The 23,483-nt window shown below is 43.9% G+C and overlaps 1 protein-coding gene and 1 pseudogene across 5 annotated transcripts; both read right to left on the bottom strand.

Moving 5' to 3' along the window:
* Positions 1-6,097: 6,097 nt before the first annotated feature.
* LOC110501837 (membrane-bound transcription factor site-1 protease-like) lies at positions 6,098-11,185 on the bottom strand (annotated as a pseudogene). Its single transcript, XR_016490511.1, has 12 exons — positions 11,105-11,185; positions 10,846-10,953; positions 10,356-10,528; positions 10,019-10,146; positions 9,678-9,845; positions 8,876-9,000; positions 8,677-8,733; positions 8,404-8,551; positions 8,139-8,270; positions 7,935-8,076; positions 7,599-7,733; positions 6,098-7,391 (listed from the first exon to the last, which is right to left on the bottom strand). The product of XR_016490511.1 is annotated as a membrane-bound transcription factor site-1 protease-like (transcript).
* Positions 11,186-11,366: 181 nt separating this feature from the next.
* On the bottom strand, positions 11,367-19,658 carry LOC110495172 (membrane-bound transcription factor site-1 protease). 4 transcript variants are annotated; one of them, XM_090206465.1, is made up of 7 exons: positions 19,496-19,658; positions 17,626-17,750; positions 13,277-13,486; positions 13,048-13,112; positions 12,832-12,934; positions 12,610-12,677; positions 12,279-12,472 (listed from the first exon to the last, which is right to left on the bottom strand). In XM_090206465.1, exons 2-6 carry the CDS (start codon positions 17,690-17,692, stop codon positions 12,658-12,660), a joined length of 465 nt encoding a protein of 154 aa, XP_090062591.1. In that variant the 5' UTR covers positions 17,693-17,750; positions 19,496-19,658; the 3' UTR covers positions 12,279-12,472; positions 12,610-12,657. The 4 variants fall into 4 exon arrangements, 3 of the variants coding, with proteins under 3 accessions (XP_090062596.1, XP_090062591.1, XP_090062585.1); XR_016488099.1 differs by having other exon boundaries at positions 12,401-12,472; positions 12,610-12,934; XM_090206459.1 differs by lacking the exon at positions 12,279-12,472 and having other exon boundaries at positions 12,526-12,677.
* Positions 19,659-23,483: the final 3,825 nt, after the last annotated feature.

Here is a 23,483-nt window from a genome sequence, read left to right as displayed (position 1 = left end):
TGCTCTTCACAGATGAAAGCAGGTTCACACTGAGCACATGTGACAGACGTGACAGAGTCTGGAGACGCCGCGGAGAACATTCTGCTGCCTGCAACACCCTCCAGCATGACTGGTTTGGCGGTGGGGTGGCATTTCTTTGGGGGGCCGCACAGCCCTCCATGTGCTCGCTAGAGGTAGCCTGACTGCTATTAGGTACCGAGATGAGATCCTCAGACCCCTTGTGAGACCATATGCTGGTGCGGTTGGCCCTGGGTTCCTCCTAATGCAAGACAATGCTAGACCTCATGTGGCTGGAGTGTGTCAGCAGTTCCTGCAAGAGGAAGGCATTGATGCTATGGACTGGCCCGCCCGTTCCCCAGACCGGAATCCAATTGAGCACATCTGGGACATCATGTCTCGCTCCATCCACCAACGCCATGTTGCACCACAGACTGTCCAGGAGTTGGCGGATGCTTTAGTCCAGGTCTGGGAGGACATCCCTCATGAGACCATCCGCCACCTCATCAGGAGCATGCCCAGGCGTTGTAGGGAGTTCATACAGGCACGTGGAGGCCTCACACACTACTGAGCCTCATTTTGACTTGTTTTAAGAACATTACATCAAAGTTGGATCAGCTTGTAGTGTGGTTTTCCACTTTAATTTTGAGTGTGACTCCAAATCCAGACCTCCATGGGTTGATAAATTTGATTTCCATTGATCATTTTTGTGTGATTTTGTTGTCAGCACATTCAACTATGTAAAGAAAAAAGTATTTAATAAGAATATTTCATTCATTCAGATCTAGGATATGTTATTTTAGTGTTCCCTTTATTTTTTTGAGCAGTGTATTATACTTTAGAATTGCATTGGTGGCATACTTATTTCCCTGTACAGCCTTGCCTGTGGATTGTGGATCCATGACATGGGGTATCAGTCTACTCAGCGACACCCAGAAAACATTAGCATCATAGCTCTTATTGCGGGACTCTGAAACAACTGTGAAATGGGACGCATTTATTGTCAACCTATGTGTGTTGAACACTATTCCTGAGGAAAAACAATACTGCTTAGATGTTTTGTAGTCTGATAATTCTGAGGAGGACGTTGGGAAAAAATATTGGGTATTGAGTGGACTGATACCCCCATTTCATTGATCCCCAATCCTTAGGTAAAGCTGTACAGTGCAATAAGAATGTCAATACACATAATTGGCTGACTGGGGAGGGGATTTCACACAGTCAAAGTCCCGTGATAAGAGCTACAACACTAATATTTGCATAAACACTTCACAGTGTGTTCTGTGGGTGTCACTGAGTAGACTGATTCCCCATTTCATTGCTTCACATTCTAACCTTGTTTAACATGATCTAGTCTAAATATGGCACGATTCCACCAATTGTAACCTTCTGCATCACTTTCAAAAGATACTTTATTTTGAAGGCAAACTGCAAATTCCACTATTGTGCCCAATCCTTATTATTGCTAGCTTCACAACACATTACCTGTTCCGGTCGAGCGTCACTAGACTAAGATTAGATTAAGTTAGCTATGGGCAACAGGGTTAAGAAGCTGGCTTTCTATTTATTTTCATGAACTGAAGTTCAATTTCAATAGGCAAACAACAAGTGGCTACCAAGCTAATACTTACTCACAAGGATTCCTAAATCATTGCTAAGATTAATGAAAATGACTGCAGTTTCTCCTGGTCATTGTTTTCAGGCTGGTGGGATTGGTGCTAGCTAGGTCCCAAGCTAAAGCTAGCTACCCCAGAAGTTGCGATCATCCAAATAATGCTTTATTACCAATGCAGTATTGTAAACACATCGTTTGTGGCCGGTGTTTGCTTGTTTGCATTCATTTTATTTTTTTGTGCAGCTTTGACAGTGCTACTGAGAGTAGTGGTGGCGTTTGGCTTGCACATGCAAATTCAGAACACACAACATTCTGTAATAGAAAGAACTGTGTTGTTTGACATCTTTTTTGACATGCAAAAACCCAAATGGCATTCCATAGTATTTCGTGAAGCTAATAGCAGTGACGCTATTACTGTGTAACTCCAGTAGGGCTACATCTGAAAAATAGTGCACTTGGTAGTGTGCACCGGTGCTTGACCAGTCGCGAATGCCAACATCATCACAACAGAGAACGGTTGATTGTCAAGAGCAATGAATTCCATTATTTTGGCGTTAATGGACTTCGCCTTTGAGTTGAACATTTCTTACTCTTTCAAATGACTGCTCGACTTGTTGACTGCTCAATCCACACAGCAGACATTGTGGGCAATATTTTGCGTGGCGTCATTACGTTACGTAGGTATGCACGTCAGCTTTGACAACGGTTTTGCACATCGGCATTAAACTAGACATCAGGCTAATGTTGGCATTTTTAGCTAATATCGGCCTATTCCGATATGTTCACCGATAGATTGTGCATCCCTATTTGCAATGTTTTTAAAATTGTATAAACTGCCTTATTTTTCCTGGACCCCAGGAAGAGTAGCTGGGGTCCATCAACATAAATACAAATTATATCTCATTTAGTCTTAGCTTGTAATTTATAAAATTATTTGATTTTGGATCACAGGTAAAATGCAGCAATTACATTCAACTGTATTACTTATCAAGAGAAGGAGGGGAGGTAGAGGGATAGGTTTCTTCAACCAAAACCATCGACACCCATCTATCCACTCTCTTCCCCCACAACCACATCCCCCATACAAGTGCCATCTGTCAACTTTCAGTAAAAACCACACATGAAGCAAATTTAAACATTGAATTAAACCGATTTAATCAAAGGGCAGTTGAACAAGAGTGAGCACAGTTTATGATGAGGAGGATTAAGTAGTTGATTTGGCAACCTGACAGCATGGCATTGGTGCCAACAGTAAAACAACTTGCCCCAATGTATCCTGGAGAGAAAGCAAGGGCAGTAGAGGAATCATTTGAATTCTGTGAGATGGATGCAATATTTAAACACACAGGTAACAAGTAATTAGTCTGATGTGGACAACCAATTTGAAAGTGTCTAGGGGTGTTCTCTCGGTAATACCACACAATATGCGAGAAATTGAGAAACATCTTGAGAGCATCATGCCTAACAGGAAGTGTAAATAAGGGACTTTCCTTGAAGGATGGGGAAAGAGAAGAGGGTCTCAGCTGAAGTCCAAGAATTCTGATATGTTCTGTCCAATTGTATGAATGAACTGTGTGTGTGTTTGATCGAGAGATACTCTGGCCAGTTTATTCCGTTCACGAAAATGGTTTGCCGCTACGGATAGCGAGTCACGTGGACGCGGCTTGCTATATAAAGCAGGCTAACTGTCATCGAGGCATTCAGTTACTGTTCAACTGAACGTTAGAATGGGCAAAACGAGTGACCTGAGCGACTTTGAGTGTGGTATGATCAGCGGTTCCAGTTTCTCAGAAACATCCGGCCTCTTCACGCACCACAGTGTCTAGGGTTTACTGAGAATGGTGCGACAAACATCCAGTCAGCGGCAGTCCTGTGGGTGAAAACTGCTTGTTGATGAGAGAGGTCTAAGGAGAATGGCCAGAACCGTGCAAGCTAACAGGCAGGTCACAAATGGGCAAATAACGGTTCAGTACAACAGTGGTGTGCAGAATGACATCTCGGATCGCACAACTCATCGGCCCTTGTCACGGATGGGCTATTTCAGCAGACAACCACACCGGGTCCACTCTCAGCTGGTTGGTGTGTTTATGGACATATTCAATCACTCCCTATCCCAGTCTGCTATCCCCACATGCTTCAAGATGGCCAACATTGTTCCTGTACCCAAGAAGGCAAAGATAACTGAACAAAATGGCCCCATAGCACTCACTTCTGTCATGATGAAGTGCTTTGACTGACTCGTCAAAGATCATATCACCTTACCTGCCACCCTAGACCTACTTCAGTTTGCATACAGGTCCACAGATGATGCAATCGCCATCACACTGCCCTATCCCATCTGGACAAGAGGAATACCTATGTAAGAATGCTGTTCATTGACTACAGCTCAGCATTAAACACCATAATACCCTCCAAGCTCATCATTAAGCTTGAGGCCCTGGGTCTCAACCCCGCCCTGTGCAATTGGGTCTTGAACTTTGACAGGCCGCCCCCAGGTGGTGAAGGTAAGAAACAACATCTCCACTTCGCTGATCCTCAACACTGGGGCCCCACAAGGGTGCGTGCTCAGCCCCCTCATGTACTCCCTCTTCAACCATGACTGCGTGGACATGCACGCCTCCAACTCAGTCATCAAGTTTGCAGACGACACAACATTAGTGGGCATGATTACCAACAACGAGACAGCCTAAAGGGAGGAGGTGAGGGCACTCAGAGTGTGGTGTCAGGAGAACAACCTCACTCAATGTCAAAACAAAGGTGATGATCTTGGACTTCAGGAAACAGCAGAGGGAGCACCCCCCTATCCACATCGACAGGACAGCAGTGTAGGTTGAAAATTAAGAGCCTTTGCGTACCTATCACGGACCAACTGAAAAGGCCCACTCGCACAGACAGTGTGGTGAAGAAGGCGCAACAGTGCACAAACCTTTACAGATGCAATTTCCAGTTTTCATAACACCTTTATTTAACTATGTAACCAGTCTCAAATTCATAGAGCTATGGATGCAAGCACTGACCATCCATGATATCAAATGTATAATTTTAACCATGTCTTCAGGCTATACAGTATACATTTAGGTTGTTTAAAAACATTGACGTAACACGTGAGGCATTTATAAGTGGGTATATATATCACAAGGACTTAATTAACATGGTCATCACTAAGGACTTAACATGATCCACACACCCTTGAAGAGTGCACGACCGTGTCTCTTCCCCCTCAGGAGGCTAAAAATATTTGGGATGGGCCCTCAAATCCTCAAAGTTCTACAGCTGCATCATTGAGAGCATCTTGACCGGCTGCATCACCGCTTGGTATGGCAACTGCACTGCTCATGACTGCAAAGCGATACTGAGGGTGGTAAGGAGAGCGGATGGCCTAGTACATCAAAAGGGCCAAGGTCCCTGCCAACCAGAGGGGTATGTTACGATTGAAGCTAGATCTACTCAAGCTTTTATACATTTTGCAAGCTTCAGTTAACTTCACGTTCAAGCTTCATCAATGCTACGAAGGTGGATATTGATAATGCGGCTGCCGCTAACTCAAGCAAGGTTAAACTGCAGCACTTCTAATAGCCTTTTTCACACCATAGTCTGCTGAATTTGAAAGATAATTTTGGCAATAATGAAAATGTGGCACTGCCTTGCCCCTGTGTTGGTGTCAGCATTGTCTCAATGAAGAGTTTGTCGTTCAACATGCACGCACAGTTACAAGCTTGCTGGAGTTAGCGGCAATCGTACTAGCAATACCCTCGTCATAGAACAGCTGAAGCCTGAGCTGGAATGGGAAGATACTTGATGCCGACTAGCTTTAGAAAACCCGGAGTATATCTAGCTTCAATCATAGAATACCCTTCAGGTCTGTGGTGGTGAAGCCTGTAGGTATGAATTTGCTGACTGTCATATTCGGAGATGTCAGCAGGGGAAATCGTTGGCTACTTTTCCTGGCTGCTGGGAACTTTCCAAGGGAAAAGAGGGCATGTGATTTCACGCCACAAGATTTTTTTAAATCCATTCAACCACAGATCACAGGGTCAGTTCCCATGTTCTCCAGGTAATTAGCATCCATTGTGGGCTGTCATCCGAGAGGGACCAGTGACATTTTCACAGGCTATTCTCCCCCATTAAAAGTGGATCAAGCTGGGGATTTAGCAGAACCGCCTGGCCCCCATCACCTTTAATGGAATTAGTCTACTTCACAACCAAGGACGCGACTGAATGGGCGACAAGGCAACTGATCCTCAGACAGCTCTGATGGAATTTGAGACAGAATAGTGGGATGGGGAGTTTTAGCATCTCTGGTATGGGATTACACTACCGAGGTTATTCTGATATGTGAACCACTTATAAAAATGCAGTTCTGTAGAAAATCCCAACAGGTGCATTCACTCTTTTCATATATATGACACTGTGTGGGACACAGAGTTTTAAACACCAAAGTACATGAATGCAAGAGATGTCCTTAGAAAACTGTTTGACCATGACTTACTTTGAGGTAAAATATTTGATCATTGATCAAGAATGTAGCCACTTAGGATGACAGCTATTTTACCAAGAGGTATTATAAACCACTCACTCATGCTGACAGAACATGACAAGGCCATTCATCTCGTTTTAGCTGAAGATTACATTTCAGATGCTGTTAAAACTGATCTTCAGTTGCCACAAATATGTTGATAGCACACTTAAACCACTTTCAGGCCTCAAGTGGTTTATTGTGAAGATGGGTCCATGTCCATAGTCATCTCTTGTGTAGATCCATCGAGGCACCCAGCTACATGGCTCAATGCCAAATGAATGGGAAAGATAAACAATATAATTTCATCAATTCAGATGCTGCCTATCATTCACATGCCATTTGGGATGGGGCAGTATATAGATGAGGCGTGAGTCATCTTCGACATTCGAACACTTAAACTTCGGGTAAATTTAGATTGTCTTGCATGTCGTAGCTTTCCTCAACATACTTTAACACAGATTTCCCAACTGTTAATTTTCTGAATGCCAAACATTACAAAGATAAACAAGGGAACCAAGGCTTACACTTCATAATGAATTTGAAAAGTTTGCCAATGCTACTCCATTAACAGTTAAATCATGATGGGTATTAGAATGCCTCACCAGAGCTCATTATACAAAATATAAAAACAAACAAGACAACCAATTAAGCAACACGTAATCGCCTGAACATGAAGTACTAAATAAGGATATCAGTACATCAATTGTCCAATTAATCTGACTTTAAAAGAACACAGGGAAGATGAGGCCAATCGGGGGACGATGCAGATTCAATAAATACAAAAAGTGGACAGACATTTCAAACAAACTCCATTTGATCAGTGGAAAGAAAAGCCCCTTTGAAGAGTGGAGGCAAGATCCTGTGGAAAACATTGACTGGGTTTGTAGGCTGCATATTTCAAAGTCAAACAACCTGCCTATGAATCTTCTCCAACAGCCCCAACTCAAAGGCAGAAGCACACACGGTCTCAACATCTCAGCATAGTCTTACAGAGTTCAGGGCCTTGTGTACTTTGGCTTAATAGTCTGTGGTGGTTGGGAAGGCAGCCCCACACTGTGGGGTTCTTGCCTGTTGGTGCCAGTTGTTGTTGCTGCTGCTGAAAGTAAGTTGGACGTTTGACTCTGGGTTTCCGTCATTTGGGCTTGCTTTTGGATTTGGTGAGCTGCACCACAAAGAAGGACAGCACAACCATGGCTCCCAGGAAAGCAAACATGGGGATGGTCTGGCCCACTTCCTGGTTGTAACGTCCTGGCATTATACCTGGGGAGATGACATGGGTCACTTAGTAACTCTGGAGGCAGGAAGCAGCACATTAGCATTGTCAAAATGGACAACAACTAGACAAAAAAACAGATCTCTTAGATATTCAAACAGTTTGTGTGCATTTTACAAACAGACTCAGAACACAGTACCTCTGAAACATGTGCTGTTGAGCAGGTGATAATGCTACTCGGTATGTATTCTCACCTCCAGGGATGTCCCAGGCTCCACTCTCCCCAGGAGACAGAGGCCGGACCTGAGGTCTGTAGTTTCTGAGGTCTGTTGGGCAGCACCACTTTGTCCATGTCAATAGATAGCAGCTTCTGGTGCTTCCATAGGTTACTGTGTAAGAAAGGCATGGATGCACATTACGATACTGTTACTTATCAATATGGAGGAGATTAACAGTTGAGTGTATTCAAAATAATCTCCCCATGTGTTTGATAGAAAATGAAAGGAAATGCAGGAGATGGAAATGAACAATGGAATAACACTTCAGGGGGTAGGGGGCATTGTTACATGGTTTAGAGAATCGGCACAGACCTGGGTGCCGTTTCGTTAAGAGGCTGTGGCTTGGACCATGACAGGTGAGGGCAGGCAGGGAGTGGGTGTGGCTTTGGGTCTCCCAGGTGAGCCTCCAATACCCTTGAATACCGATATAGATGATTACCCTGGAGGAGGATAGCTACTAGGTGTGTAAAGCTGAAACAAGTGCTGAGCTGGATATGTTTGAAGGCTTTGTCTTACCCTCCAGTCTCTCTGGCAGGGGGCGGTCAGAGCCTGTGGGAGGAGCCACCCTGCTCTTGGAGTTGGTGAGACTGGGAGGTGTCATGCTGTAGGAGGTGTACTGCAGGAGAGCATCCAGTAGCCAGAAACAATCTATTTGGGGGGGACAACAGTCAAAACCATACCAACTGATAATTTCAGATACGTTTAAATCATTACATTTTCAATAACTGACAGTTTCTCAGATATGGTTTTAGATATCTGAAAATGCAGGTAGGGTCTCTACCTTTCTGTCTGTGACTGTCATCTATACAGTTTGAGTCTCCGTAAAGGGCTATCCGACAGTGTTTGGTACATTCCCAGTATGGGAACACCCTCCACAATCGCAGTCTCCTGCTTCAAGACCTCCAGCCCTTAGGAAGAAAAAGAAGAGGGGGGGTGAATATGTGAGAAAGACAAGAGAAAGGAGAGAAACACAAGAATATACAGCACATCTCCATGGTAACAGCTGTCAGGTGGAAGTGGGTGTTTGCCAAGACCCTAAAGGATCAAGGTATTGCAAACACAATCCCATGTCCTGGAAACGTTGCAATACTGCAGCCTGATTCATAGTACACTGAGGAGACAGATGAGTTTAAACATTACACTAAATAATATAACATTTATTAATCCATCTCACCTTGATTCATTTTCTAGATTTACACACAAATGAGTGACACAGCGAGTAAATGAGGTTGTGTGAGCGCGTGTGTTCTTACTGTCGTGGTCTGCCATGGTGAAGTCTCCCTCATAGTGCCCATCACTGAAGGCCATCCTCCATACAGAGATCAGATCATTCAGAGCTGGCACGTTGGCGCCCCCTGTGTCTGGCATCCACCATTGCCTGAGGAGAACATATTAAACCAATGAGAGGGGATACAAATGAAAGGCCAATTCTAAAACAGATGGGTTAGCTGACGTCACGAAAACGATGTGCACGCATTGATGGGGCAGTGTGTTGCTATGATTCTGGATGGTCAGATAGCTAGCAACAATGACATGGGAGGAATCTTCAATGGCTCATTTCAGCTCGTCTCGTTATTGATACCATGTCTTGTTTTGACTGATGTCATGTCTATGCTAATATGCTGGGCATTGGCACACATTTCAGCAAATAAACACCTGTATCAAACAAACGCTGCGTCTAAATTAATTGTTTATGAGGTTACCATAGACCGCTCTGAAGTGAGAAATCTGGGGTATATGATAATGCAGCCTAGTCTTTGCAAGTCAGATCTGCGATGGATTTCTTATTATGTTCATACTGGTCCTACTAAATCAAAGTGTGGTAGTCTAACATTTTTATTAATTCTCGCGCCTGATTTTACACCCCATCAGCACTGGCATTCGAACCGGCAACCCTCTGGTTGATGTCCCACTCCTCTAACCTCGAAGCTACCGCCATCCCCTATTGACACAGGCTATGCGGAGGCTTGACGCCCTGTCTGTCCATTGATGTTTTAATGAGGACTTTAAGACGAGAGATTCAGAGAAGATACAAAGTGGGGTTATAATACCTACCTGGTGTTTTCATCGTAGAACTTGACTTTCCTCGTGACAGAAATGTTGTACCAGTCACTGAAGACGATGAGAGACAGTCCCTTGATGAGAGACAATCAATGTCTCGCTGCAGCTTGGTTATCTCCTCTGGAAAGTACTCCTCTTCACTGTCCACCATCATCAATGTCCCTAAACACACACAGGAAATGTCAGGCCGAGACCAGATACAGAAAAACAAGCTCTGCTGTGCATGGGAGGCACTGGAACTTTTGCTGTAAGCAATGACAACATGATAAGCCATTCATTCATGTGCTGCTCCCCCATATCCCGCTCTAAAATATGTTAGATGACAATCAACTGACAAAGACAGCCACCATATTGACTAGCATCAAAGCAGGTGATGGGTGCACCCAGAACCTCCACAAAATAACCCATGCTCCTCAGGTGCTGGTACATGTCCCTGAAGTTGGTGTGAATGTATTCTCCATTCCTACAAATTATTCAGACAAAGCCAATATCAAGACACCAATCACAAAAAAAAGCAATGATTGTAAAGGGGAAAAAGGTCTGGCTTGCTCTTATATGGCACCCTCTATAGGCACGTTTTAAGAGTTGCACTGCAATGACCCCAAACAGCCTAATCTTCTCTCTTAAAACTAAACAGTGATACAGAGCTAAATAGTTGCCCAAAGAACTCACCAGTACAGTGGGTCATTCTTCATGCGCAGGTTATCTCGTGGGAAGTAGCCAGGCGGATAGCGCAGGTTGTGGTACTGGTCCCACAGAACCCTCTTACTACGAGGAGGAGTGGGCACTATCTTCACCTTGACTGGCAATTTAACCATAGAGGTCATCTCCCCATCCACCTCAGACTGAGGAATTAGATAACATTGAGGGTCAGGACATTGAACCATTGACCCAGGATACAGCAAGTTACTTTGCTAGTAGGTAGCTTGCTAACTCTAACAGTAGTATCTAAATATTGTGCTCTCTGGTTATAAATCTACATTAGAGGATGGCAGTGTGAGATTACAGAAATAACAAAAATAAATAAAAGTCAATGGTGAGATACGGTAACTACGCAAAACATATCCTGGTTATTACTTACATTATTCCCAACAGGCGAAGACACGGTCACCATCACATGACCCTGGGCAATCCCCTCCTATGATGCAGATTTCTTGGCGACAGAGATGGAGTCTGCCAGGTCTCCAGCCCAGGGCCAGAGGACTGGCGAATAGGAGACTGCCACATCAATGTGGTCACCATTCTGTGGTAGGTAAGGCTGCCAGATGGGCTGGAGAGCACAAGAAAGGAAAATGTCAACAAACGGGAGGATGACACAAAAAGAAAACACAGCATGTCAGATCAATTTATATTATTTATGTTTGACATGAGACCTAAAGCCTTCAATACAAAAGTAACTTGTCCAAAATCCTCCCCGTCACACCCATGCCAATGAGGATGGTGACGTTGACGATGGTGGGCATGCCACCGTAGTAGATGGGCTGGGAGCAGTAAGGCCACATGTAGGGACATTGAGACTAAAGACAAACAGGATCAGGTCAGAGTTTTGAAAGAGGACTGCTGGACACTGCTAGTACCTTTCAAGAATTGAAAAGAGTGAACATATAACAAAGTGAATACTATGTAAAACAAAGTGTATGATGAGCGTGCGGAGTGTGTGCAGTACCTGGCCTGGGGTTTGTAGCGGTTGAGGATCTGGTAGGCTCTGATAAGGTCCAGTTTTCCGTGGCCCTATTCAAACATGTTGAGTCCAGAGAGCCTCCGTGCTGAGGTGATCAGAGCCTGCTTCATACTGGCTGGGTTCACCAGCTCTCTGTTCAACACCGTGCTGTAGGAGGACACAGCTTGGTTAACAACTATTACATTAACTTTGCATTATGTTTCAATGATCAATAAAGATGAGGAATAAAAAGCAGAGCTTCCATTGGACTCAACAGCTTGCTATGAGAAAGAGAGGGATGAGGTTTTAGAAACAGACAGACGGAGATTTAGGTACAATAAACCCATTTGAGACGTGAGAATTAAACTCAGTCTGGATCTTAAGAGACAAACATAAGTGGAGATAAGTGAAAGTGTGCCAGCTCCTTCCCTGGATGGAAAGTAGATTGATTCTGTTAAATGTCTGTGTCCTTGTTGTTTTGAAGTGAAGGATATCTATCGATTTCATTTATCCCAAAGACCACTTGCATACAAACAGTCTTTCTGTTAAATTGTAACTGCATCTTGAACCTGAAAACAATTGTTTCAATTCAGCCGATAACTCTTAGTTTGTCACTAACCCTGCGAATGAGGTGTTAGGGAAGATTTAGAATTTGTTGGTAACATATGTAAGATGTTTTATATTCATCAAATATGTGTAAGTTAATTCTCATCAGAATGGTATTTTTGTGTAATTCTGTGGTGAGGTTGCAGTTATCTGTTCTATGTCAAAACTAAGTTGCCTGGGCCGCTGAGAGGGGAGAGGTCAAAGTGTCATCATGTGTAAACATATCTTTCACTCTCTACCTTTCCCATAGTGGGGAAAGGAAGGTTGCAGTGTCTGGAATCATTCTATGCTCCCTCTTATGTTGTTTCTATCTTAACCTATAGCCTCACCCTCCTCTCCGTGAGTTTGTCCAGGAGTTTGTATTTAGAGTGGGTTGTATCTAAATGACAATTTGATATATGCCTGTTGTAATGGAGGATTGGTTTATGGTTCTGGGTTTGGGAAAGGAGACAAAGCTGAACGATGAGTTATGTCTATGCTGTCTGACTATGTGACCATCTGATCTGCTGGATTGTTCAGGGTACTAGGATACATATGGAATTGTAATTATTATTTTACATACATTTTCATCTTGGCTTTCCTTTAAACAAATCTGTATCTTGTAATAATCAATGCTACGCCCTTTTGACCACCACACCTCCTCTCGGTGTCAGAACACACCCATATATTGGTCCAGCATTCCCAATGGCAGAGACCATGATCACTCTGTTAGCAGTCAGCTCCCAAACCTGGCACACACAAACACACATTTTCAGCAAAAGAAACTAAATGCTTTTGGGATTCTTAATTATTCACATTATCAACAACGCTGAGGTTTAAGACATCAATCTTCTTCAGAATGGCATAGTTAAAGGCATCCAGGAACCAAGAGGTGTAGGAGACCTGATTGTTGGGTGAACACTCTGAAGCTCAGAGTCAGGGGCAAAGCCCTGGCACTCTCGCATGCTGGTAATGACCCCTGCCACAAAAGTACCATGTCCCAGCCCTGGAGAGAGAAGGACGAGGCCAAACTTAGTGTCAATGGCCACAGCACAGAAACAGATCACATTACTAAAGCACAAGGAGAGGACAGGGTTCACTTAGTACCCATGATCCTACATTTTTAAAATGTGGATGATTTTCGATGAGTCCTGTGTCAAAAACAGCCACCTTCACTCCGGAACCTACACAGAGAATACGGACAGCTAGAATCAACCAGCAAATAAATGTACACAAACTACAACATGTACATAAGACACGTTAATGTAAACAACTACAAATACACCCATTCAACTGTTTACACACAACCTGTTATTAACCAGACAGACACAGTGCTGTCTGTCCTCACCGGTGTGTCCCAATTGCCAGAGGACATCAGCCTGCAGTATCTGGGCCACGTGTCGGGGGATGGCTCTCATTAGCCTTCGGCTGGAGTGGCGGCCCGTGGCGTGCCAGAAGCCCAAGGCCAGAGACAGGCTAGTCCGGTGCAGCGGCCGGGACGACTGACACTTCTGGGTCCAGCGGGTGTCATTGTTGCAGGGTTCCCCAGGGTCCGGCGCTGACAGGCAGGGATGACAAGAGAGGAAAACGTCAAGAACAATCGTTGCTGAAAAAGCAATGCGCAATATTGAGAGAAATTCATAGCTCCCCAAAGTGATGTGAAATCTCTCTATTCTGCATTCAGTGAAGTAACCTCTTTTGTTCTCATTTAAAATAATCTGCATGTTAACGAGCTACTGAATTTAGTTTATCATGAAGAATACATGAGTTCATTGAACTTGATTGGGTTCCAAATGAAACAGCACTCCGTGACCAGACCATTACAATAGTCAGAGACAAGATATAGGAGATGGTGGTGGGTGACTAACAAGCACCACTGATCTCTAGATTATGATACCGCCACTGTCTACTCATAATTATTACCACCTCTAAATGGATCCAGGAGGTCAACCTGTGGAGATAACTTTAGTCTGATTAATGTCAATTGAATAAAACATCACTGAAAACTATGAAATGGTTCATCAACTCGCATCACACGGAGAGTACTGTGATTTTAAGTGCACTCCCCTTCCATCAAGTTCATTTTAAAATGTTCCCTTTCAATTACATCATGTTTAAATTGATGGCAGTTAGTGGTACTGGTCTTGGTTTGTAGTGCAGCATGGTCATTGTGGTGGTGAGTGATTCCTGCACTACAGATGCAGACTAGGTGGTGGGAGGAGGACGACTATTTAGGGCTCTGGGGTGGAGGGGGCTCCAATGTGCCATGACACAGCACTCTCATTCCAACCCAGTTCCTGAGAGGAGTTTCTACCAACCCCCGGGCACAAACAGTGCTCTGGAGCTGCCCCACTTCTGGTTAGGAGGTAGGTGCTGCATGATATATGATCCCTGCTAAACATCAAAACACATTGAAGGAACAGAGCACTGAAACAAAAGCACACTGACCAAACTAAAGCTACTGTGTAGCAGAGATAAAATAAGCATCAATTTACCTCTGATTGAAAGGAGTCTGTGTGTATGGGAGCAGATTGGTGAGTGGACATGTGATATCGAACAGTTTCAAGTAAGGGACAAGAACATGGTGAGTTTACCAGGGGGGTGATCAAACACAGAAAAACATGACCGGGGGGCAGCTATACGACTTGACACACACGTGGGATATGGGGACAGTCCATATGACAAAGCGTAAAGTATGTGGATCAGTTAAAACAAGAAAAGCCGGGCTCCTGCCCAGTCATGTGATATCCATAGATTAGGGCTTTATTTATTTCAATTGACTGATTTCCTTATATGAACTGTAACTCAGTAAAATCTTTGAAATTGTTGCATGTTGCATTTTTTTTCAGTATACTTAGATTCTATTTAGCCTAGTTTTGGAAGGGTAAACTATTGTACAATGTAATTTCAGTAGTTACAAGCACCATAAAATCGGAATGGGGTGGTTAAAGGGACCTCTAAGCATGGGTAACGCTCTTTTGACGTATTGGACTTCTACTCTTGCAAGGAAACCAGAAATCTGGGGTAATGCCCCAAGGGAAAAAAATCCCTCATCATTGGGATAGGTCAGGAGCCTTAAAACCCCACCCTCTAAATCCCAGACCCTGGACAGGTGGGGTTTAATTTCCCTTCGGTGTCCTGAGGTATAGACCCTTCAGCCACGACCCCTCCAAAGACAGAGACATTATACCACTAAGGCAGCCTTTTCTTGGAATATATGGACAGCTCTCTCCCTCCCATTGTGCACATCAGATGGGCCTTTCTGAGACCCAAACAACTAGTTCAGGCTCCGGCTGGGAACAGTCTGCTGGGTTAAAAATAGGGCTGTAAAGGCTTGGACACACTGGTAGCATTAGCCGTCCCGAGAGTACTTAGCACATCTGAACTGAGTGCCAAATGTAATTAGTCAGACGTCCACCAGCGAGTGGTTCCTAAAATACACCGTGCCGAACAAACGGCAGATCAACAGTCGGTGTGGTGTGTGTGGTCCATTAAATCAGATTAGACTAGAGCCATTTGTGTTAACATGAGCTGACATGAGAAATCAACATCAAACCTCTGGGCACGTCATCCCCCTATTAGAACAATTGTCCGCAAAAATAAAGATGAATCATTACCATGTGGGTCAAAACTCTATTTTGCAAATGAACTGGGACAAGAGTCATGTTTTCAAGTTGTTAGAAGTTACATCCCAAAACATATACAACACAAATGTCTCCTAGCCTCCCACGCATAGGCTACTTTCTGTTCCTAACACGAAAACTGAAACTAAATAATATAAAAACGAAATAGAAATGTTTTTCTAAAACGTTTAATAAATACAAGTAAAATGGATCTGAAAACTCAAAATGAAACTAATATAAATAAAAACAAATATATAAACAAAACTATAAATGGATTGGCTGCGGTTCTGTATTTTCTGGAAACTCAATTTGCCTGGCTAAAGATAAAGATTTCTGTGCATGTGCAGGATATTTTTGCCGTAGCTGCTGCTCAGTACTCAGCTGCTGCTCAGTACTCAGCTGCTGCTCAGTACTCAGCTGCTGCTCAGTACTCAGCTGCTGCTTTGCACTCCTTGATCGGTGATGAATGCCGTTGTCTGGTGTAGCCTACAAATGTCATGTTATACACAAAAGGACATGGTCGACATGTTCGAACTATTGCAGTCCATGCATCAGTAGGCTATTAAGCAGAAGCGTGATTTCATGTTCTTTTATCAGGTGAGGAGTTAGCATGCGTCCTAGCCGAAAAAGTCTGGTAGAGTTTGTGCATATATTATGACGATATTTTGTGGTGTTTTTGGACTTCATTGTTTTTTCTGGTTGTTCGGGCACACATTATCCCTAGAAACCTGCTGTTTTTCTGCAAACTCACAGGTCCTGTGATTAGTGGTGGGGAGTCTACTCCAAATGAATAGATTCCTCTATTCCTTGCACGTCGACTCACGGTATCGACTCCCATTTCTGGATGTTAAGATAGCGGCGGAAACTATTCTCAGTAGACTACTTAAAGAAAACAAACTCTTGCGTCTTTCACAGCAAAGAAAGAGCAAGCTAGCGAGTGAGATACACAAAACAAACTGAGCAAACTAGAATGCTATTTGGCCCTAAACAGAGAGTACACTGTGACAACCAGAATTACGTTAATAACTATTTGCACATCGTTACAACACTGTATACAGACATAATGTAACATTTGAAATGTCTCTATTCCTTTGAAACATTTGTGAGTGTAATGTTTAATGTTCATTTATATTGTTTATTTCACTTTTGTTTATTATCCATTAAACTTGTTTTGGCAACATAAACATATGTTTCCCATGCCAATAAAGCTCCTTAAATTGAAATGGGAAGGCACAGCCAAGCATACTGTAGGTGGGCATGTCGGCAGACAGAACTGTGCATCGGTTATCAAAAGATGTAGGCTATCGCAATGTTGTATTTTGCAATTTCTTGGCTTGCAATGTCACTAAAGTAGGGGCCATCAATTAGTAGGCTGAGCTATTCTAAACAACAGACCAAAGACCAAAACACACACTAGCGTTTTTTTCACAGCGAAGAGAGAGAGGAGCCTGCAAGGGAGAAAATCGGGGCAGGCAGAGACAGAACCGGTGCGCATAGGCTTTATTTTTGCAATCTGTATCTAGCAATGCCTCGTAAATTCACCAAAAGTATATATTAGTCTAACAATGAGTATGGCTGCTATTCTTCATAGTGCCAGTAAATTGAAGTTGAACATAGCCAAATACATTTTTATTAAGCCTAAATGTGCAATAAATAGTATTGCCTTTAGCTTATTTAATGAAACCCTGGCTGGCTGTTGACGAGCGGATAAGAGGAAATCCGTAATTTAAATTAAGACAATAAGCGAGCTAGGTTGTTCAGCACATTTGAAATGTACAGCAACAGAATTCAGAACATGGGCAGTTCTTACAGTATTCTCCCTGTACACCAACTCAGAACCTAGGATAAATAAAGGGGCATATAAGCAGACAATGAAAGCTCTTACACTATTCAATTATTACATTTCTCTAAAACAGGCTATATGTGACCAAATTATTAGGGTGATGCACGAGCTACTAACAGCTTACTACACAACATACACTTAGTATTGCTTTCTTAGCTACAGACAGTATATATATCTCCTGGGCATATTACATAATTTATGCAGCAGCATACAAGGCATTTTTGGACTCACCTTGTTGTGATGTGCTCACTTGAACAGGAAGGTGGCATGGCGGTCCGCCGTGGGCAAATTCTGTCATCAGACTTGGTCAAAGTTGGCATTCTCTAGACTTATGGTGCTTTCAAAACAACTGGGAACTGAAAAAAACAAGGTTGAATCATGATGACGTCAGTGATCTTCAGGTCGGAGCTCTAGAAAGAGGCCAGAGTTCCTGACTTGCAATTCCTAGTTGGATGACCGTTCAAAACGTATTTTCCCAGTCGGAGCTCTTTTTTTTCTCTCGAGTTCCCAGTTGTTTTGAACTCACTAAAATCAGATTTCCCAGTTCGTGGTTTCCAGTTGTTTTGAGCACGGCATGCTGGATTGACAGCATGGCCAATGTTGAATGTTTATCCTTTTAAGCTTGGAAACGAGACCCTTAAACTGAGACTTGGGACCACACCCACTCCACTGAATAGCAGGCTAGTGATTGCTTTGCAACGCTTGCAGTTAGCCACTGATTCCTTCCAAACTACTCATTGTTGAATTTGCAATTTCCAACTTGTGTAATGTTTATGTCCAATGGCCGATGAGCACCGATACGTTTAATCTATAATTCCTCTTAATTATTTTTCATATGACAATGATTGTAATGGATGTCAGTAGATTGTCGACTTGATTCATGATAATGACTGCTAGCTTGCTAGCTAATATTTTGAAAGCATGATGTTGACAATCAAAGCTAATGTAGATATGATTTGACTTAATTTTATCTTTGGCCAATTACCTTGAGCCTTCTTGGATGGGCACTTCTAATGTAACTATTTGGCAGCATCCAAGGGGCTTTAATTTTTTAGCTCTCCCCATAGATTTTGCACTGACAGTGTCCCCATGAGTGGGAACACTGAGCCAATCACGGCGCAACTAGAGAACATTACCACCCTTACGCTCCGTATTTTCCGCTGGCTGCCCCACCACTACAGAAAGTACTGAGCTAGGCTGAAACACCTGTATTTTAGAGTTGCATTACTCAAGAAAGCAACAAATATACCATGTTTGTATGCAGCTTTATTACCTCAATGAATTTTTTTATTCGGTCTTGTGTGTAGAATAACTCAGCATACTCATTGATAGCCCCTACTTTACTGAATTTGCGCGAGTCATTAAAACACCAGAAATTGCGAAATACAGCATTGCGATAGACTAAATATTTTTGATTACCGATGCCCGGTTCTGACTGTACCTGGTGGCCGATATGCCTGGCTGTGACCTTCCCATCTCTCTCCCTCCTAGCCCGGTCTTTCTTTGCTGTGAAAGACGCAAGAGTTTGTGTTCTTGAAGTAGGCTACAGAAAATAGAACCCTCCGTTGCAAAAAAATACTGAATCTTAGGAGTCGACACCGTGATTCGACGGATAAGGAGTCGAGGAATCGATTTGAGTCGACTCCCCATTACTAATTATACGTTACTTCACTCCAGCTGCAATCTTTTTTCGTAAGGGGACAGGGTAGTGGGCTTGATTCCCGGGACCATCCATAAAATGTATGCACGTATGACTAAGTCGTTTTTAATAAAAGTGTCTGCTAAATGAGATGGTGTGATTATATTTTCTACATAGCTTACCGCTACCACACCAGAGCTAAGTTTGTTAAAACGCACTGAAGTTCCCAACAATACGCTGTTTGCGGAGCGACGCTGTAAAGCTCACTGTTGCCAGTCAACTAACTAACTAACCAATTAAGCATTTTGATAAAATACATTCCACTGGCTGGCTAGCCCGCTATTAGATAGCTAGATAACTAGTTATCTAGCCGACAGTGTCAACATATGAGTTTCTCTCGTCGCGTGAAACGCAGTTAGCTTAGCTAACGTTATCATTTACCTGGTTGACAGATATACTCACTTTTAATTTGCCAGCCTGAATCATTTGATATAATATTGTATGAGATTGGTAGCTGGCTTGGTCTCAAACAAAAGCAATAACTTCACTGACGTTCAGATAGCTAACCATCATCATTCAGCAGCAACAGAGACGCCTCTACGCCAGGCTAAGACATGAGCTATCTAGCCCTGCCTGCTGGATGGGATGCAGATTGCACTTCTTCTCATGAGGTTTAACGGCGGTTGGCATCCAATTTGTTGCATTCCCAAACCCCCTTATACTTTACTTGAAATATAATAATTTACTAAATAAATACCCTACCATCTAATACTATACTCACTAATTTCAAAACTACATCAAATAAATGAACACCCCCCTACTCCACTAATTAAATGTATTTATTCCTACCTCATGCCATCACCCTAAAGGGATTGGACATCACCACTCAACACATCCTGTAACTCTCCTGCTGTCAAGTCCTGCACACCCAAATACATCTCTGCATCTGCCACCACAACCTCAATTTCCTAAGACTTCCGATCCATCCCTGCAGTACCATTAATAACCATTGCTATAAATGCAAAAATTCCAATCTTACTGAAACTTATTTCACTTTTTGGCCTATCCCTCTGTACTGGTATACCTCTACTACTCTCAGCACTCCTCCCCTTTAACCCATCTTCCTCTACTTTCTTCATTGCCTCTGCATATGACAACTTCTGCTCTACTCTAACCTTGGAAACCTCAACCTGCCTCTCTCGCACGGGACATTTCTGATCCCCAGCTCTATGGGCACCCCTACAATTAACACATTCCACCACTTTCCCCAATTCTACACATTCCTTTGTCTCATGCCCTTTTGCACATTTCTCACACCTTGGACCCTCCCTCCTACACACTGCTGCCACATGCCCATAAGCTTGACACCTGTAACATCTTAACGTATTCGGCACATACGCTCGTACAGGATAAATTATATATCCTAAATTCACTTTATCAGGCAAAGACTCAGCTTCAAAACTCAAAAGAACAGACAATGACTCTTCTGTTCCCCTACTCTAGCCACCCTGTCTGCGTTGCATCAAATGCCGAGCATCACATTCACTGGGAATCTTTGACTTCAGCATTTATTTAACTAGGTATGTCAGTTAAGAACAAATTCTTATTTTCAATGACAGCCTAGCAACAGTGAGTTAACTGCCTTGTTCAGGAGCAGAATGACAGATTTTTACCTTGTCAACTCGGGGATTCGATGTAGCAACCTTTATGGTTACTGGCCCACCGCTCTAACCACTAGGCTACCTGCCACCCGGGACCACTAAATTACTTATTGGCTACATTTAAACTAGTCATCAACACTAGTCTATCAAGTAAACACATTGCACACATCAACTGGTAAACGAGATAAAAGCACAATTTCAGAGGCTTGGATTTTTAAATGCATTGATCGTTCGAGCCATAGTGTTGACATGATGGAGTGGAGGATTTTGTTTGAATGCTAAATGACGAGACAGAGGCATTGATGCGAGTAACCAGTCTTGTTCAGTACATCACAACACATCCGGGTATCTGAAGCACCCCGGTAAAACACAAGAGTTGCAGTAATGAACATTTACCAACAGATGGCATCACTGTGCCATCTTACACCCATAACATCTTCCCTTTAATAAAATAGGACAGGAGGTGTCAATTCACTAACAAAACAAACCTAGTAACAATTTCCAACATGAACAGTTTAGTATTTTTTTTTTTTTTTTTTTCCAGAACAACAACACATTTTGATATTCTCTTCACTTTTATCTCTGTCAACAATCCCTGATGGGAAACCTACAGATTAAGTATTTTTGGTGGCTGGGACAGACGCCCGCATCGTGAAAAGACAGGGGGCTTGTCTGCGAGGACTGCGGGTTCCCGCACAGGCGTGTCACCTGAATGTCTAAGGGGAGAATTGATGGGTGAGGGAGCGGCCGACCTGTGATCCCCTGGCTCTTCGCCCAGTGCCTCAGGCCCCATGTGACTTGCTGGGGTTCTGTCTTTTGTCATGCGACCCCTTTGACCATCAGGGTTCTGAGTAGGTGCTGTCTCAGCAATCCGAAGGTCAACCCTGTTACGACGGTACAGTGATCCATTCACTTCGACCAAGTAGGAGCGTGGTGCCACTTTCTGTACACAGGATCCGAGTCTCCAGAGGCCTGTCCGGTCCCCTGGTAGTGGCTTCATTCGCACCGTTTCACCCACCCTGAGCTCAGGTAAGTCTTTTGCTGATTTGTCGTAGATGAACTTGGAGACCTGTCTTCTGTGACGTAGCTTCACCAGCACGTCTGTCACCACACATGGCTCCAGGAGAGTGCTGGCTACTGGCAGAGCTGCTTTTAAGCGCCGTGCCATGAGGCGCTGTGCCGGGCTGCTGTCCATGCCTTCTGTCGGGGTATTGCGCCACTGCAGGATTGCTTTCCAAGCATCTTTGCCCTCTCGCAGAGCCTTTTTGCAGAGGTTCTTTGCGATTTTTACTGCGGACTCTGCCTTCCCATTAGCTTTTGGGTGTCGTGGTGATGAAGTGACGTGCTCGAATTCCCATCCTGCAGCAAATTTTCGGAACTCAACTCCGGAGAATTGGGGTCCATTGTCTGAAATTACCCTATCTGGCTGTCCATAGCGGGCAAACTGAGCCTTGCAGCGTTTGATCGTTGTCTCTGCTGAGAGGTCGGGGAGGAGGTCGATCTCCCAAAAGTCTGAGTAATGATCGACTACCAGCAGAAAGTCTTTGCCACTGTGCTGGAAGAGATCTAGACTTACTATCTGCCAGGGGCGCATCGGTAGCTCGTGGGACATCATCGTCCCTCTCTGTTGCTCAATGGCATATTCATTGCAGATTGTGCATTTACTGACATAGTCTTTAATTTCACTCTGCATTCCTGGCCAATACAGTGTGTCACGTGCTTGTCTGTAACAGGCCTCACCTCCTATGTGACTTGAGTGCACGCGTGCCAACATCTCAGGGCGCAGAGACCGGGGAATAACGACTCTCTGACTCTTGAATATCACTCCGTTTTGAACACTGAGCTCCTCTTTGATTGGCCAATATTCTCTGACGGCTAAAGCAGTTTCTTCCCTGCAGTCGGGCCAGCCCATCAGAATCACAGACCTCAATGCCTGGAGTTGCCCGTCCCTGTCTGTGTGCTGTCTGATTTGTATAAAGCGCTGGTCCGTAACATTAAGGTAGTCAGCCTGGTTGATGTGTTCAACATCCACTTGCTCTGTTTGCAAGCTGCACACTGCGTGTTGTTCATGCATGGAGCGTGTGTGAGTGCCTGATGCAGTAGCCCTGCTGAGCGTGTCACTCACATACATCTCTGGCCCTGGCTTATACACCACCTTGAGGTTGTAGTTTTGTAGGGCCAGTAGCATGCTCTGCAGTCGTTTTGGGGCATTCAGGAGAGGCTTGCTGAATATAGCAATAAGGGGCTTGTGATCGGTCTCTGCGGTAATATTGTCGCGCCCGTACAGGTAGTGGTGGAAGCGTTGGCATGCAAACACAATGCTGAGGCACTCCTTCTCTATCTGGGCATAGTTCTGCTCTGTTGGGGTGAGTGCCCTAGAGGCGAATGCCACAGGCTGGCCCTCCTGCATGAGGCAACAGCCAAGTCCATACTGGCTTGAGTCACTCTGAATCGTGACAGGTTTTGACACATTGTAGTATCGCAGTACAGGTGTCTGGGTGACCAGTTGTTTTATTTCCCTCACCGCTGCGTCATGTTTTGGGAGCCAATGCCAGATGGTGTCCTTGTCCATGAGCCTCCTCAGTGGCTCACACACTTCAGAGAGCCGCGGTAGGAATTTGGCCAGGTAGGTGACGAATCCGACGAAGCGCTGCACTCCCTTCACGTCAGATGGGTGGGGCATTTCCAAGACAGCCTTCACTTTTTCAGGATCCGCCTTCAATCCGGTGGAGGACAAGATGTGCCCATGAAAGCGGACCTCTGGCACTTTAAACTGAAGCTTTTTTATG

Source organism: Oncorhynchus mykiss, chromosome 2, assembly GCF_057628025.1.
Source record: "Oncorhynchus mykiss isolate SJ-2025 chromosome 2, ASM5762802v1, whole genome shotgun sequence".
Classification (NCBI taxonomy): domain Eukaryota; kingdom Metazoa; phylum Chordata; class Actinopteri; order Salmoniformes; family Salmonidae; genus Oncorhynchus; species Oncorhynchus mykiss.
The sequence above is the reverse complement of the archived record's forward strand: the minus strand, read 5'-3'. Positions and strand labels throughout refer to the sequence as shown.

What these genes read in the sequence shown, in the direction of transcription:
- LOC110495172 (XM_090206465.1), bottom strand. Translation starts at nt 17,692, where the DNA reads ATGACAGAATTTGCCCACGGCGGACCGCCATGCCACCTTCCTGTTCAA. An exon ending in CTGGCAATTGGGACACACCG is followed by an intron (nt 13,113 to 13,276) that starts GTGAGGACAGAC and finishes TTCTCTGTGTAG; the next exon opens with GTTCCGGAGTGAAGGTGGCT. An exon ending in ATCATCCACATTTTAAAAAT is followed by an intron (nt 12,935 to 13,047) that starts GTAGGATCATGG and finishes TTCTCTCTCCAG; the next exon opens with GGCTGGGACATGGTACTTTT.